Here is a 16,817-nt window from a genome sequence, read left to right as displayed (position 1 = left end):
AATAAGTAACTTAATATGTTTCAGGTCCTCTCAGAGTAGTGTGGGCTCCACAGCGTGAGGGCTAGTGAGAGAGCAGAGCAAGGCAAGAAGTCACTCAGCACTTGTTAAACTCACAGGAACAGCATGTGTCGGGTGTTAAAGAGAAATGATGTAAATCCTAAAGTTCATGACTCACAGCAAACAGACATGTCTGCTTCTGGGAACACATTCAGAGACAAAGGGAGGGACACATAGTATAGAGGATCATCTTGATGAAGACACACTGAACCAACTGATGTGACTCTAAGAAGCTGAGAACTTATCTCACATGTTCCTCTCTTTTTCACTTCGGCCATGTCAGCATCTGTTGTCCTGAACTGTAACCTACATCTGAAATCTCCTGCATGCAGCGCGACATAAATGCAAACAAAACAGCACAATGTCTTAAACTTTGAAGCATGTTGAGACACAGTGAAACAGGTTGGATCATTCCTTTTACTTTAATCATGGTAGACTCACAGCCTTTAATAATTCAAACTCAGTAAATACTTCATTAGATACCTTGCACACTTTCTTTACTCTCAGAAATAAATGTTTCTGGGGGTCCTTGAAGGTCTTGTCTCTTAATTGAACACGCTGGTGTTTCTTCCATTCTAACACCCTCTCAGCCACAGACAGAAACCAGAGCCTAACTCCCAGCATTTTTCCACTCTGTAATTTTTCCTTTATTAATTTTTAAAAACGTTTAGGGATTGTTTATGAAGTCATGTCTCACCCACTTTCTCCTATTTCACCCACTCATGATTTCTCTCCATCTCTCATCCTCCTACCCCTCTTTGTGTTCCCTCTCTCTCTCATTCTTTCTATGCATTAATTTCCCCTCTCCCTTCTTCAACCACAGTATGTCAGGAATCCTCAGAAGCCAATTAGTTCACAGCCCGGCCCTGGATGAATCGCATGTCTGTCTTTCTGACGGCTCTTGAGAAAAAGTATAGTACCTTAAGTTTAAAAAAAAGGCAACAACAGAGTGGGAGTAATGACTGTACTGCAGTTCATCAAAAGAACAATCTTGTGAAACTACATTTTTAATTGTAACTTCTGATTAAATTACACAAGACAATCGGCTAACGTTAATGCGTTAACTGTTACTGTAATAATGAGTCAAAGTTACAAAATGTATCCTTCAGCGCTTTAAATGAAGTCAAAAAGAACAAGAAATGTAAGATGATTAAAGGAGCAATATGCGACTCTGACACCTAGTGTTTAAAATGGGTACTGCAGTCCAATTTAAAACATTGGAGAGAGCTGTGCCACACCCCCCCCCCCCCCCCCCCCCCCTCCCCAGAGTCGTTGCTCACACAGGTCGCCTATCCCAGACACTGAAGCTTCAGTGTTTAGCCAGCTCTGCATCGGTCTGTAAACCTTTCTGTGTTCTAACCTCTCTCCATTTTTCAAAAGCATCTCCAATATTGATCCTAGTTTGAGCACGTTTCTGCTCGTGGAGCTTATTAGAAACATGCAGAGGCTTTTTAGGTCGAGTACAATCACTTCTATCTGAACCAGTTCTCTTGCCCGCTTCCATCGCTGCAACACCTGTTGGTTTGAAATTTGCCTGGAAAACCGAGGGGCATCAAAAACAGCCATGTGGGAGGAGGCTTTAAACCGCCTACCTTCTCTGGTCCAAACAAATCCAGAGCATTCAGGACCAGAATCTAAAGTTAGAAGGAGGACATACTGGCTGCTGCATTGTTGTCAGAGAAACCAACACTTCAACTGATGATAATACATTAAGGTTATTTATGATTGGTTTCAGTAGATATTTTATATACTGTTGAGGGGGGAAACAGAAAGTGAGAAGGGGGCAAGGAGAGAGAGAGAGAGAGAGAGAGAGAGAGAGAGAGAGAGAGAGAGAGAGAGAGAGAGAGAGAGAGAGAGAGAGAATATGACTGCAGAGAGATACATGAGAGAAGAGGCTGATACATTTCTTAATTATATGCACCACAAATTTAGAATCTGAGGCAGACAACAGAGCAAAGGAGGGAGGAAGAGGAGAGAAGGAGTGATTAGGAGATTCTACATAGAAATCAAGGTGGAGGAAAATTATGTTCTGGAAGGAGAAGAGTGAGGCTGTAAAATAATCAGATGAGATAATAATCAGAATGAGAGAAGCAACAGAAATAGGACAGGAGATAAAGCAAGAGGGTGACAGAAAAAGGAGAAGAAAGTCCTCTCTTTCTCTCCCTCTCTTTATCCTTCTATCCAAGCTTTGACCAGAACTGAGCCCTATTGTTCCGGAGAGCAGATTCCGGTAAAGGAATCCAAACAGCAACAATGTGGGTCAACACGCTGCTGCTGACAACATAGGATGTGAACCAGGAAACAACCAACTAGACAGCATATTAGGAAAGAAGGAAACACATCGAGGAAGTGACCGAGGCAGCGGTAGAAAAGAAGGCGAACTCTGGCAGGAGCAGGAAGACGAGTGAGCCAGGAGTCGACACAGGAGAGAACATTTCGGATGGAGATCGAGGGAAAGTGGTAAATAAACTTCCTATAGGTTGTTTCTGTTAAAGTGGGCTGAACAAGCGGAGTCTGGGTCAGTAGGACAGTTACATAAACACACTTATGCATAAATGTATGCAGTGGCTGTTAGAAAAGAAACAACTGTCAGATGAATATACACACAGACGTAGAAACACAAAGCAGATGGCAGACATGAGAACATAGACGTATACATAAACACACACACACACATACAGCGGTCTTCTGCTGATCCTTAGGGACCCACTGAGACAGCGGTGAACTTGGTTGCACAGTTGGGGATAATATGTCGAACAAAAAAAGCCCGCTGCATTGGCAGACAGCCTTTAGTGTACTTGGCTCGAGATCCCAAAAGACATGTCAATCACAGTAGTTGCACTTTTGTGTGTGTACAAAGAAGGGTTAGCAAATAACAGCTCCTCAAACAGCGAGGGGAGGAAGCCTTGGAAAAAAAAAACAAGACTCCAGTCCCTTTTGCCCAACATGGCTACACTATGGCGCGGGGACAAACCTTTATTTGTGCGGAAAAAGGAACAAAGTGTACTTCCCACGACTGAAAAAAAAACCCAAAAGAAAAAAATAAGGTGGGGAGGGGGGTTAAGAGTTTGGCAGCTGTGAATGTTGTTTCCTTCTTCAGAACTCTCATATCTGCAATCTGAGCTGCTCACTCTTAAAGGCAAAGAGGGTACAAGGTTTCTTTTGGGTTGACTTCAATGTGATGGTATTACATTTGGATAGAGGTTTATCTTTAAAACCTTAAAAGACCATGATAATAGTTGAATTTTGATTATTAGATAAATTCTGATGCAAGTTCTTGAAATTGAAACATCCAGGATTTGTGTGCTTTAGTGTCTCAAGAGTAGGTAACGTTTAAAATCAAGCTCTATTTACACATGCACAAAACTCATAGTAATGTATGCAAATGTTCGGGGTGAGCAGAGGAATATGGCATGATTTGTCATCTATAAGAAGCCATTTTAAAGACAAAAAAGGTATGAAGTCGGGGTGAGCCGTTGTGGGAATGAATCAAGAAATTCTCAAGGAAATGAATCTCAGTGAGTGGGCGGAGTAGATAACCTACCAAAAGTGAAAGCCTCCCACTGTGAGGAACATAATCGAACAGGCTAGTCAAGAAGATAACCAGACAGATATGTAGATTATTTCATGAGTGCAAGTGTGAAACAGCTTCAGTTAGAAAAATTTAAATGCAGTTCTATCCAGTCTGGTTCAAAGATAGTTCTTTAAAACATATTTTGTGACTGGATGCTTACCGTCACAGGTGAAGGTAACCGGCTGCTGAGATTCAGAGATCTCTATAGAAACCTTCACAGAGCAGCTGTTGTCCCCTCCAGCGTCTCTCTGGGTAATGACCGGGCTGAGGACGTAGCCCGGGTTGGTGGACATGTCGACATGAGGGAACTTGGAGCGCAGTCTGGTAGGAGGGAAGAAAAAAACCCATTACAGAGCAGAGTCAACATTTTTCCCCCTGTTTCGATCTACTCTGCCAATGAAAACACATCAGAGTCCGCCAGAGTCAACCTGGCATGTGGAAGTGATGTACTGATGAAGTTATTTAAATTCCTCATATCTAGTGTCCATCTGCTGTAATCATTAACTATGTGATATGTTTGGCTTGATCTTCAGAGGGAGGGTAAAAGGTGATAAAACATTATGTACGTTCTTTCATTTACAGTCTTATGAGAGATTTAATGTATTTATTACAAACTACATGTGTGTTTATCAGCAAAGAAGCAGTGGACTCCCAGAACATTCAGCAGGCGTCGACTGTGTTATAATGAAAGTAGATTCCCTAAGTGCAGCTTCATCATCACTCCAACCAAACTAACTACAGGAGAGAGAGAGACCGAGCGAGCTCAGGAAACTAAGGGATCGCAAAACATGCAATTATGTTATATACATGGAAATGTGTAAGGATGCATTTACAATTACGTACAAAAAACAAAATAATGCTATTTCCAGACATACTACATGGACCCTGTTGGTTTGACATAAATATCTAAACAACTACTTCATCCCTGAAGAATGAATCCCTTTGACTGTGGTGGTCTCATGAGACTTTTCACCAGAAAGCTCACTCATCAATTATCCTTTACTTTCTCAACATATATTGAATAGACTGGCAAAATATTTGGTTCAGCCATTCATTGTTCCCAGATGATGATTACCAACAGCGTCTCTGCTCCTACCACTGTAACGTTGATATTCATATTCAGGTGCCGTTAAATGTCTCAAAAGCCTTTGTAAGGATTTGGATTTTTCGACTACATTTTTAAAATTGATAGAATCTCTCTTATAGCAGTGATTCTATATTCTATCTATTTCATAAGATAGGTTAGTAGGAGAGTAATGACTCCAAGAAAAATTGCAGGCCAACTCCCTCACACTGTCTAAACTGCACAAAAATTCAATACATAAATCTTGCGGATGTTTTTTGTGCAATGTAGACCGTGTGCAGGAGTTTGCCTGCAACTTTAGATAATTTTGGCTTTTTAATGCCTTTATTTTTTTAAGAGATAGGACAGTGTATAGAGTCAGAAACCAGGGAGAGAGAGAGCAGAGACTGACATGCTAGAAAGGAGCCACAGGTTGGGGCCGCCTGCTCTCGAGGACGTAAGCCTCTGAACTTAAAAAGGAATATTGGGTGTCCAGGACTTCTGTTTTTTGTTGCTGTGGCATCAAAACAGATATCCATATTGTCTGATTTGTACTAGTATCATTAATTATTTTAAAATGTCAATATCGTGACAATATCTGTTATTACTTTCTTTTCTTCCAGGTGGAGCAGGTTAGCAGTTCTGCAAAGCACATTAAACCTTTAAAGGTCACATATTATGCAAATAAAACTTCACCATGTTTTTCTTACACTAATATGTGTCCCTAGTCTGTCTACAAACCCCCCCAATGATGAGAAAAGTCCATCCTCTCTGTCTTTTACCTGCTCCACTTTTCAGAAAATGTGTGCTCAAACAGGCCGTTTGGAGATTTTCCCTTCATGACATCACAAAAGGCAGTAACCCCTCCCCCAGGTGGATGACACTCCCACAGCTAGGTGTTTGTTCTGCCCTCTGAGTCTGCCTTCTCACCGTAAACAATAGGACATACATAGCTCCCTCTCTGGAAGCCACCCAAGCTCTTCCAGAGAGGGAGCGTGGTCAGACACAGCTCATTTACATTTAAAGCTAAAGACACAGAAACAGCCTGTTCTGAGCTGGGCTGAAATAGAGGGGTTTATAGGCATGATCAAATACAGGATCAGAGTGGATTTAGAACAAGAAACTTCACACACATGTTTTGGGGAGCTCTGAGACTTATTTAAACTGGTTGAAAATGAGTAAAATATGTGACCTTTAATACATCTTTAAATTGGAACAAAATAACGAAACAAACCAAAAAGGGTCAGGACATGTTAAAGGAGAGCTTTAATTTCAGGGCAGCAGGAAGGATCTTACGTTGCTACGTCTTCACAGAAGGCGACAACCTCCAGGTTTTGGGCGTCCTGCTCTTCCAGGGCAGCATTCTTCACCAAGCCCTTTCCTTTCCCCTTCTCCTATAAGAGAAAAAGAGAGACAGAGTCAGGGAACTAGTAGAACACATGGAAAACATGCAGATATTATATATTGCAAACAAAAGCAGGCTATGAGAGAGTCACAGGATATGCAGACATTGAGTGACTGCCTTTGTCATTTATAGTTTGTCGAGCAAATCTGAGCCCCGTTTATCAGTTTGACAGGACTGACTGAGGACAACAAGGCTGAGGCGACGTCTTTAGGGTGATTTGTGTCTGAGGATTAAAGAAGGGGCAGATTTATTAAAAGCACCTCTGAGCTATGAATCCTACAGAGTGAAAAACATGTCAGCAAGGGGCTAAAGTTATCTCCAGCTCTTTCTCACTTTGTCTCCTAGAATGAAAAAATAAACCCATTAGTTTAACGTTTAACTAAGGTTTAGTTTTCAATCATAGTCTCTCTTTCTCTCAATTATCTGGCTTTCTATAGTAATAAAAGTTTAAGAAAGCAAAGAAAACATAATTTTATAGTTTTTTTTAAATTCATAGACATTAAAAAACTGTGTTGAAAGAGTTATATCTGTCTGTCTCTCGCTCTCTCTCTCTCTCACTCACAGAGTCACTGAGACAGCCCTCTTTCCAGGAGGCTGGCTTGTTGCCGGGAACTCACAGCTACACTCGACGTTTTTTTTTTTTTTTACTGCTGTCTTACTGCCAGTCGCTGAGGAATGCGCTTCCTCTGGTGCAGGAAATGAGAAGTGAAAGGGACCTGCCCCTTCCTGTACTAAGCTCTGCGCTGTCTGCAAAAATGCTCTGTCATGGGTTGGAAATCTGTGAGTCTGACATCATCCCAACGAGAGAGAGAGCAGTAGAAGGAGAGAAAAGGGAAATGTTTGGGATGCCATGATAGATGAATCCTGCTCAAAACATGCTTCAGTGTACGAGGACAGTCAATGTGCTTTACTCTGGGGCGGTGCAATTAATCAGAATTTCTTTATTATTGCAATATGTGCATCTAAAACAAACAAATCACAGAAGTCAGAATGCATGGCAAACCATACAATTAGCTATGAGGGGGGAGAGACTTGTGTAGCCTAAAATAAGAATTAATCGATAAAATACATTTCTTGCCCAGCCCTAATTCCTGCCAATTTCTTTTTTTCCAATTAGATAATCAATTTGCTTTGAATTCAAAACACCAATACTTTCTGTGTTCAGTGGAGCAAGTTCAAACATTTCATGAATTAATACAAATAGTTTAATTTCTCCTTGTTTTCTGTGACCTACAACTATCTGTAAGAAGCAAAATACAGAAAATGATCGACAATGACGTCCAGAACAGTTACCCAAGATATCATTGAGACCAGGGATGGTCAACTTTGGTCACAGCAAGGGCCACATTCATTAAAGTCTCACTGCCAGAGGGCCAAATTGTAGAATACAAAAATGTTTACAGTCAATGTCTCAAATTTAACTCAACATATACCAGTGATCAAATATTATTATGGACATATTTTTCTGGTTTTCATGATTTCATGGCAGATTTTGTCATGTTTTCTTCATGTTTCCAATTAATAGATATGTAAAAATTGACCTGAGGGCCATGTTTAAGGTTGATGGGGGCTGCATGTGGCCCCTGGGCCGCCAGTTGCCCACCCCTGATTTAGACCATAACAGTGCAGCTCTGAGAGCAGAGACGTCTTGTTCAAAGATGAGCTGACTAACCACCAGGAGATAGAAATCTCTAAGTCAGCATGGAGCCTGGAAAGGAGGCCAAGCAAGACACCAAACCACCTGCATCTCCCAGCAAGGCACAGAGAGGACACTGGGTTCCTGCTTGCACAATTTCTGTCTCCATTTTTCCCTCCTTTTTAACAGCTTTACAAATTTAAAAAAAGTCTAAAGAACAGACAAATTATGTGACAGAGTGAGGTGACAGAGATAGGGAAAGAAACAAAATAAGAAGGGTTTAGAGGTCATAAAACAAAAGGTCAAAGAGGGAGTAAAAATTATAGAGATAGCTGAAGGAAACATAAACAAAAATAGAAAGAAGTAGACTAAAAGAGCATGTTCCAAGTGTTTATGCTTGAGTTAGGTTTGCTGCAGTGAAAACAAACATGGACAAATACTCCAAAAGAGGTCGTTTTAGCTGTCACAGTACAACACACACACACACACTCAGCAGGCCGTACAGTGGGACAGGCCCAGCTTTGTTTCATTTTATCGATTTTTGTTGGACACGGACGTAGAGCTCCTGGTGTTTCAAGTCATGAGAACGGCTTCATATGATTCACACGTTGACTTATCCTTTTCTCTGCTTTCATTGTGATGTGTCAAAGTAGTGACTGTGATTTCAGGAACACACTGTACAACATGAAGGACGATTAGAAACGTAACGAAGGCTGGTATTCAGGGTCAGAGAGAGATAGGGACCTGCAGTGTGTGATCTGTGGTTTGAGCTGCTTAATGATGGAAATCTAAACAGAGATGACCCTAATATGTAAAAAAGTCCATTATTATGTGGTACTGTTTCTTTGGGGATTGCCAGAGGCCGAAAGATAAAATATTGTTAAAACATCTTTGTCATTATGAAGATTTCCATCCATTGTCTTTCAAACTGTAACTGATAGGCCCTGAGACCACCTAGTGATTTTTTCTGTGCGCCAGCATCTTCTTTTCAATTGTTTTCAATTAGGATAGAGCGTGCGCAGCAGCCAGCGTCCAATTTCCGAGCACTTTGCCTTTTTTGTGTGGTCTCTCCAAGCGCTCAAGTTGAAAATGTATGATATTCCCTGTAGTTTTGCAGCCTACAGATCGTGTCTTGTACCCACATCCTCTTTGCTCTGTGTCTGATTGGGAAATAAACGATCTCAAATATAAAATATGCAGTAAAAAGTAACAGAGCCGTGTTGATCATACAGCGGCCGTTGTCAACAGTGTTGTCATAGAGACAGGATGGACTAGAATATTGGGAAAAAAAACATGCTACATCAATATTTCCCCCTATCATTATCACGTGAACAATATTAATGCATTTAAGATACTCTTAGTTAAACTGGTGAATTACGTTGATCTTTTAAATATGTTTCCCAACAATGATGTGAAATTCTTCTTATTTTTTTGAAGATAGATGATTTCCTTGATGCCTATTTCCTAACTTGTAGACAGGCAAGATAAGGAACTCGTCAAAGTGATAGGACAGACTGTTTGGACAAATGTCTGTATTGGAAATATGCAAGCGTGTTTAAGAGGAGTTTTTTGTCCTGGATGTCCTTCATCATTTAGCTGGCCACATTCTGATCCAGAGTGAGACTTGATCAAATAATGAAAGTGATAATGTCATTTCTACTAAATGACACAGACATCAAACTATTCATGCTATTTTCCTGGGGCAGCTTAACCTCAAAGTTGACAGAAGAGAACTGTTACACAACAGTTTTTTAGACATATTAAATGATGATAGTTTTTTTTTCCTTTAATGGACAAACAACATGAGCCCAAAACTACAGGGATGGTGAGATGTCTTATAGTCACAGGCTCTTTGGTGCCAATTGGGCACTTTTTCTAAAAAAAAAAAGAAAAAAAAGAAATGTGGTGCACACATGTAGCCATGTCCTCATGAACATATCTATGATATAAACAAAGCAGGAAGAAGGACATGCTGATAAAACCTTTGTTACAAATAAGATAGCACAAGGTATTCTCATGAGTAACATTTACTATGAACAGAAACTCTGAGTTATTGGAGGTTCAATATCTGCAGTTTGAACCATTATGCTGATGATGATATATAACTTTGATTTTCTTCTTTTTAGATAAATGTGATATAAACCAACAGACAACAAAGAGCAGATGTACAATTCTCCATTTTATTATCCTTTGCATAATAAATGAAACGTACATTATATTTGTGTTGTAAATGTGTTGTAAATGCTGATGGATGTATACCACTTGTCTAGCCCTCTGACTACTCAAAGTGCTTTTACACCGCAGGTCACATCTACACATTCACACACTGATGGTAGAGGTTGCTATTTAAAGAGACCATTGGAAGTAACTAATCCAATTCACACACATTCATACGCCGCTGACGAAGCAGCGGGAGCAATTCACTCGACAATAATAAATTAGTGATGCCATGCAAGAGTACTGTGATATTTGGATGTGCAAACACCTCCTTTCAAACACTTAATCACTTTGAAGCGTTTCCTTGTTTAGCTGCTAATCAAGTACAGATGTCAAACTAGAGCAGATAATCATTGTGTTGACTCTGGAGTGAAACAGACAAAAAACCTATGAGATGGAGAGCCTTTTTGGTATCTCCCATGGGACACTCTCAGACCTGTCTCAGCTCAGCAGCAGAACTGAAAGACTTCAGCCACGACTTGCGGCTGCGTGTAATTCCAATCCCAACACCAGTGTTGAGTTTCAGCACTCATCTAGACATCAGACACCTCCTCTCCTCTTCTCTGTGCCAGCTTAATGACAATTAGCCTGTGGACTGTGCAAAGGAAACCTGGACTGTCAGTGTATCATGAGCTTGAAGCTTGAACTTCAAATCTGAGAAAAGCAGCAAAAATGTGTCAAATAAAAAGTTTAAACCTCGAGTTGCAACATGCAAGTCTCAACCTTTCACAGTGTAGTGCTGTTGCTGCAGGCTTTATTTACAACAAAGCTCTGTTTTGAAATAGTGAGTGATGCCTTCATGCTGATCCAGCACTTAGTGAGGAGATGAGGATTGATTTTTAACGGGCTGTGAATACTCAGCAACCTCTTAGTGGGGGCTAAAATGTTTTTGGCTGCATACGTGAAGAGCATTTTTTTTTTAACACTACTGTTTCAATCGATACCACTGGGTGCCTGTGAGACGCCACAGTTGAGCGGAACAAGCAGCTTAGAAAACACACATCAACTTCTTCTCTAAATCAGGAAGTGACAGAACTCACACTTCCTGTGTGATGAATTGAACTCCCCGTGGTAAAAGGGACAGACAAGCTCTCAAACACGCACTTTGATTAGTTTGCTGTAAGGATATGTGATAACAAAGACCAGACTGCCCACCCCGAGGAATACAGCCTCCGCACATGGGGAGCACACCTTAACCACTCGGCTAACGGCACCCCCAATTTTAGATTTTTACAATATAAGGACATATCAAAAGCTAATCATACAGCAGAGTGGGGGGTGCCTGTGCAGGTCATTTGTGTTATGAAAGACAAATACTGTAGGAATGCAACCTAAAAACAGCCTATTACGGGGTGCAGGTAGCAGCAGTTATGACGCGTGCCCCATATATGGAGGCTATAGTCCCCTCGAATCCGAGCCCTTCGCTGGATGTCTTCCCCCTACTTTCTCCTCGCAGCGTTTCCTGTTTCTCGTCAAAACCACATGGCCTAACCCCAAATGAGTCAGCTGCACAATGTCAACATGTACATAATCAATGACATAAATTTAAACTGAAACAGTTGAACTGGCGGCTCTACATGTATAACATTATTTAATGCAACACAAACCATATCGATATTAAAAATATCGTCTTACTCGATATCTTGTTTTAAAATGTATTAATAAATCATAAAAACTCAATATATATCGCCCAGCCATACCCACTTCATTTCATTATCAAAATATTAAACAAACATATCAAACAGTTTTCTTATATCATACAGGCCTAATCTGTACTTAAAAATTAGACTGCATTTATGGTTTAATTATCTGCATTTTTCAAATCAGAACGCAAGTTTTCTCTAACATCGTTCAGCCCTTATCACGATCATATTTCTTTTGCCACCTTGTCGAGCCCTTGTTTGCTATTTTATGATTGGAAGAGCTCTGAGTAATGTGCTTCCAATCTGTTCACTCACTGGAATGTTTTTTCTCCAAAACATTGCATAATTCAAATGTTTCCCCCGAACACGTTGGCTCTGTTTTTGTTATGTGCATCAGTGTCTGGTTTGTACCTGATTCCTCACTCCTAGTCCACAATATGTCTCCTGTTTTTTTTTCTGCGACTAAACAAAGTCAAAGGTTATGAGACACACAAAAGCTGTTTGCCCAGTGAGTCACACTCACACATCCCAGCACAACATGTTTTAACCTTGCAATCCCTCCGCTGGAATATTAATTTTAAGAGGGTGTTAAGTTTGCTGCTTCGTCTAACAGTCGTGCTGAGGTGTAATTAGACGATACTGAAAGAAAATGGGGCAGAGTCTGGAGTGGGATGGTGCGGAGGTGTGAGAGAAATTATAGAGCTTCTGAAGACCTGCGGGGGGAGGAGAGATTTGACTGTGCATAACTTGGTTGGGAAGATGTACAATGCATGCTGGTGTAGCGTAGTTTCAAGCAGAGATATGTGATGTTGGATCACAGCACATGATGAGATTTTTTTTTAAAAGCCTGCGGGTCATTTTGAAGGATCAGTGATAGTGATAGAAAACACAGGTACAGACATGTTCGCTTAGAGTGCAATGAAAAGGGCGTGCAAAGTACGTTAATGTGTGTTAACACTGCTGCACAACATTTCATTTAGTTGACTGGTTATTAAACCTAATCATGATCTTTATTATACTGTATCTCTGTGCAACCCTAGGTACTGGTTCCGTAAAAGATGAATAAATAATCTAGTCTGACCAACAAAGCTGCTTCAAATGTCCTGCATTTTTCATCTTTTTGCTTCTACATTTCAGTCATTAATGCTTGGATTAGAGATGCACCGATCCGCTTTTTTTCAGTCCCGATCCGATTCCAATATCGGAACCAATAGTGTTATTGTTGCTGCATTGCATTGTGCTGGCTTCACATACAAACAGGAAGCAGCAACAACTGTCAGGTTTTCAAAATAAATATTTTAAACTGAAGTGTAAGAATTGTACTTTTGATCCTGTTCCGTCTCGTCTGAACGTCATGATGGAGATGATTTGTGGACACTTACAGTTCAATCTGAACGACTTCAAAGAGAGACTGTGCGAGCTGAGAATGTTTAAAGTGTCCAACCATCGTTCTTGATCAGTGACGATGATCAGCACCGTCAGTCCATATGTCAATATCAGACCCAATACCGATAAAAGATCGGATCAGTCCCATCTCTAGCTTGTACGCACAGGTCTCACTAAAATCCTGACATTTCTCTGGATTTCAAGATGTACTGCTTGATCAAAAACAAGTCACACTGAATGAAGTGAAGCTACCCTTCTTGAAACAATTAGGGCAATAACCGACATGAATCTGTCTAACACCAGTTTGAGTGTTGATTGTACTTAAAGATGCATTTACTGAGACAGCTGCTTTGTAAACAGAAGGAGCCAGGTCTGAACAGGCGATGGTGCAGTGAGGTGTAACAGCTTAAGTGCAGATGGAAATATTTGTTTGACTGATGATTATCACTAACCTGCTTTTACAGTCTAAAGCAAGTGAGTAGTAACCAGACACAAGAGGCACTGAGTGAATATAAGGACAGAAGAAGAAGGGCTGACAGTAATCAGTAAAGTGATCAAGATAAACACATTAAGTGAGACACTGTGAAGTCAGAAGAGACAGAAAGAGAAAGAAAAATAGAACAGAGCGGAAACTGATAATAATAGATAAATGAAGGGGAGAAAGAGAAGGCAAACTATCATAGAGTTGGTGTGACTTCATGGCCGATAGCCCGGCTCTGACTAAGCCTCCATTCATTTGTTCCATTGTGCATCTCTGCCCAAACCACCACATCTTACGTTACACTGTCAACCACAACAACGATCGTGAACTTCAGGCTGAGTACAGTCATCCAAAAAAAGTCCTTCAGACATATTAGAAAAAGTGAATCAATGGAGTACAGCAATAACAATCATACGTGGTGCAATTCATGAGGAATTCTGAGTTTCCCCACCACTACACTACACGGACTCTTTGGCCCATTTGGAGGTAAACCCAGGTCAATTGATAGAGAAGAGAGAATTAACCTCCAAAACAAAGGCGATCCCACCGAGGATTCTGTTTCCTTTAGTTGCCAGTCTTGCTTTATACTGAATGACATTAAACAAAACTCATACAAATATTGTCCCTTGCATTGATTCCTACACAAAAACCAATTAAGGAGCAGATTATCAAAATAATGTGGTGTTAGTAAAAAGGATCTCACAGGGTAATTTACGGTTATCTAAGGTAGGAACCTTTGTTACTGGTCAGGTGTTCCACCCGGAAGGGAAAACTGTTTTTTGTTAGCTTCCACAACTAGACTATACATTACAGAGTATTGTTTTTTTTTTACCACACCAGCTAATGGAGATGCAATGTTATAGTTGTAGAGACATTTTTCACTTGCATCCAAGACGTGAATAGAACCAGTGCTTCAAACTGTGCTGCAAGCTTTTTATTACATTTGATTCAGCTTTTAATGCAAAGGGTTAAGCCGTGTGTAAATGTCTGTATCTGCTCCGACACTCAGACCATCGTCTCTATCTAATCATCCTACATGTGGTGCAGAGTTATTTTTAAAACTCTGGTGGGCGTTCGCTCTCATCGCTCACACTGTTGAGAGGAAGTCTGTGCAATAAAGAAATAATTTTACCGTGGGTTGTTATGAAAATAATGAGTAATAGTAGCATGAAAACACTTGGCTTCTTAACAACACAGTTTTTAAATCTAATGTGTTTGAACTTCTTTCACAGCTCATGGATAAAATGCTGTTTGGTATCTCACTCTCATCATGGCTCTTGTGTTTCTGGAGCCTCTAGTCAATGAAAGTTGACATTTTAAACAGTTAAGTTACAGATAAAGTTTCTTTGACAACAACAAAAACAGATGCATCTTTACAAATGTTTCAGATCCTTTGTAAGGTGATTCACTCAGAAGCCGTCTGAAATTGTAGGAAAACCCCTGAATAATATTTACCACATAAGTGCCTGCTTTGAAATCTGTTTTTGCAGCAAAGTTATTGCATAACATGTGGGCAAAATCCATGCAAAACATTGGTTTGGTCTTTAAACGGAAGCAAGTAAAAAACCTATTTGCTGCTGAATAGAATGCTTTAGTCCGCTTCTTTGAAAGTGAGGCAAAACCTGGATCACACCTCAGCCAAGCTGTGTCATCACTGTACACTGACCTGTGTGCTCCATGCAGGCAGAGAAAGAGAAAGCCCCTTTTTGAAAGGACTCTTTATGGGGTTTGAAGTTCCTGGTTTTCTAGTCTCTTTGGGTGAAGTCTAGTTTCACTCAAATGGTCCCTTGCTTATGGCTCTCCAGTAAACATTGATTTATGTTTGGTGTTCAACCTTTCAAACTGCTGCTTCATATGAAAAACTTTCCACAAGAGCCCAATTGATTAATTGACCAGCTGATAATATCGGCCGATATGAGCTTATCCAGTGACTATCGTATCGGCTAATTTTATTTCAGATATATGCCGATGTTACTAGATTTTCTTTTCATTAGTCAAATAGCATTTAATTTGAGTTTCATTGACACACTAACTGTTCTCTTTCTGGCCGTCACCAGCAGAGGATTTTATATAGTTTACAACGAGCATTGTCACTCTCCAGAGTGTCAAGCCGTGATGCATGTTCATGCGCAGTTACTTTCCAGATGAGTGACCAACTTGTCTTCCTTGTACACAAGTGTTTGATAACTGCATTTGAGGCATCAACACAATAAAAATGTGTATCTATCTCTTCAAACATTGATCAAAGAAAGATATCGGTCAATATATCGGTATCAGATTTTTCACTCTCCCTAATTCATCAGCAATAAAAATCACAAATCGGTTCGGACCCTACTTTCCACACTTTTTGAAGTGCGTTGTGTTGATTCCCACCATTGCAAGATCTTATCCCAGTCACTCAAATCTTAATTTGTTGTAATCCTAGCATCTCTCTGCCCTGAGTCTAAATAAGAGTGGCGCTGGCACGGATCGGTATGAGGGCCATTTCTTAGATTGCTCTGATCGTGAGCTGTACAGGCTTGTTCCTGTTCCTGGGTGCAGACTGCCAGGGAAAGCACATGGAACAAAGGGGCAACTTAAACACACAAACCATCCCAAACTCATATAGACTGCAGGTAATTTGTATACAAATAAAAAGACAAGTGAGTGTAAGAGGGTTGGATGTTGAACTCAAATGGCTCAAATTACATAACACTGCAGTCCAACCAACTAACGCAGGCTCCCCCCTAGACATAACATATAGGCAAGTGTAAACAAACACCTTTTCACCCTTTCAAAGCGGCACACATTCCTCATCCCTGGAAGACACAGCAGGGCGTACAGACCAGATAAGTTGCCTTTGATGAGTAGCTAAGTATATGTCTGTCGAGTCCCACATATGAGACTAAAAACCAACTAGAAAAGTAGATTGAAAAAGCTTCGGCTGCTCATGTTTAAGACCTGTCTCTACATTTTTTACTGTTCTGACCTATAATCTTCCCAAACACTGTGTTCAAAAATGATGTCACATTTCCTGGTTTTCCAAAAACCAAGGGGAATTCTTGAAACCAGGGCCTTCCTTGTACAGCACTGCAAGGTTGATTATCTCCCTGGTGTAAGAAACTTCCCACAGAGACTAATTGTTCGGTCATGACACAGAGCAGGACACAATGAGCAGGAAGTGTGTGTCATGAAAACCGCAAAAAGAACTGACACAATGATAGAACAGATTGTTCAGAGCTTTAAAATTCTTAGCAGATTTCTTGAGGAACAGGGGTTAGTATTATCCTGATGAACTAGCATGTCATATCTCTAGCCATTCATTTCCCAACAAGATCTACAACTCTGAAATGATCTGACGCTTCAATACTGAATA

The 16,817-nt window shown here is 40.4% G+C and overlaps 1 protein-coding gene across 1 annotated transcript in view; it reads right to left on the bottom strand.

Moving 5' to 3' along the window:
* pik3c2a (phosphatidylinositol-4-phosphate 3-kinase, catalytic subunit type 2 alpha) overlaps window positions 1–16,817 on the bottom strand; it is a 57,562-nt gene that overhangs the window by 30,252 nt on the left and 10,493 nt on the right. Inside the window, exons 3-4 of the mRNA XM_020636452.3 lie at window positions 5,991–6,088; window positions 3,792–3,952 (exon numbers count right to left, since the gene is read on the bottom strand). Coding sequence (XP_020492108.1) covers window positions 3,792–3,952; window positions 5,991–6,088 — 259 coding nt within the window. The remainder of the gene's footprint in view (window positions 1–3,791; window positions 3,953–5,990; window positions 6,089–16,817) is intronic.

The sequence above is a fragment of the Labrus bergylta genome, chromosome 7, assembly GCF_963930695.1.
Source record: "Labrus bergylta chromosome 7, fLabBer1.1, whole genome shotgun sequence".
Lineage (NCBI taxonomy): Eukaryota > Metazoa > Chordata > Actinopteri > Labriformes > Labridae > Labrus > Labrus bergylta.
Note: the sequence above shows the minus strand (reverse complement) of the source record. Positions and strands in the feature narration are given on the sequence as shown.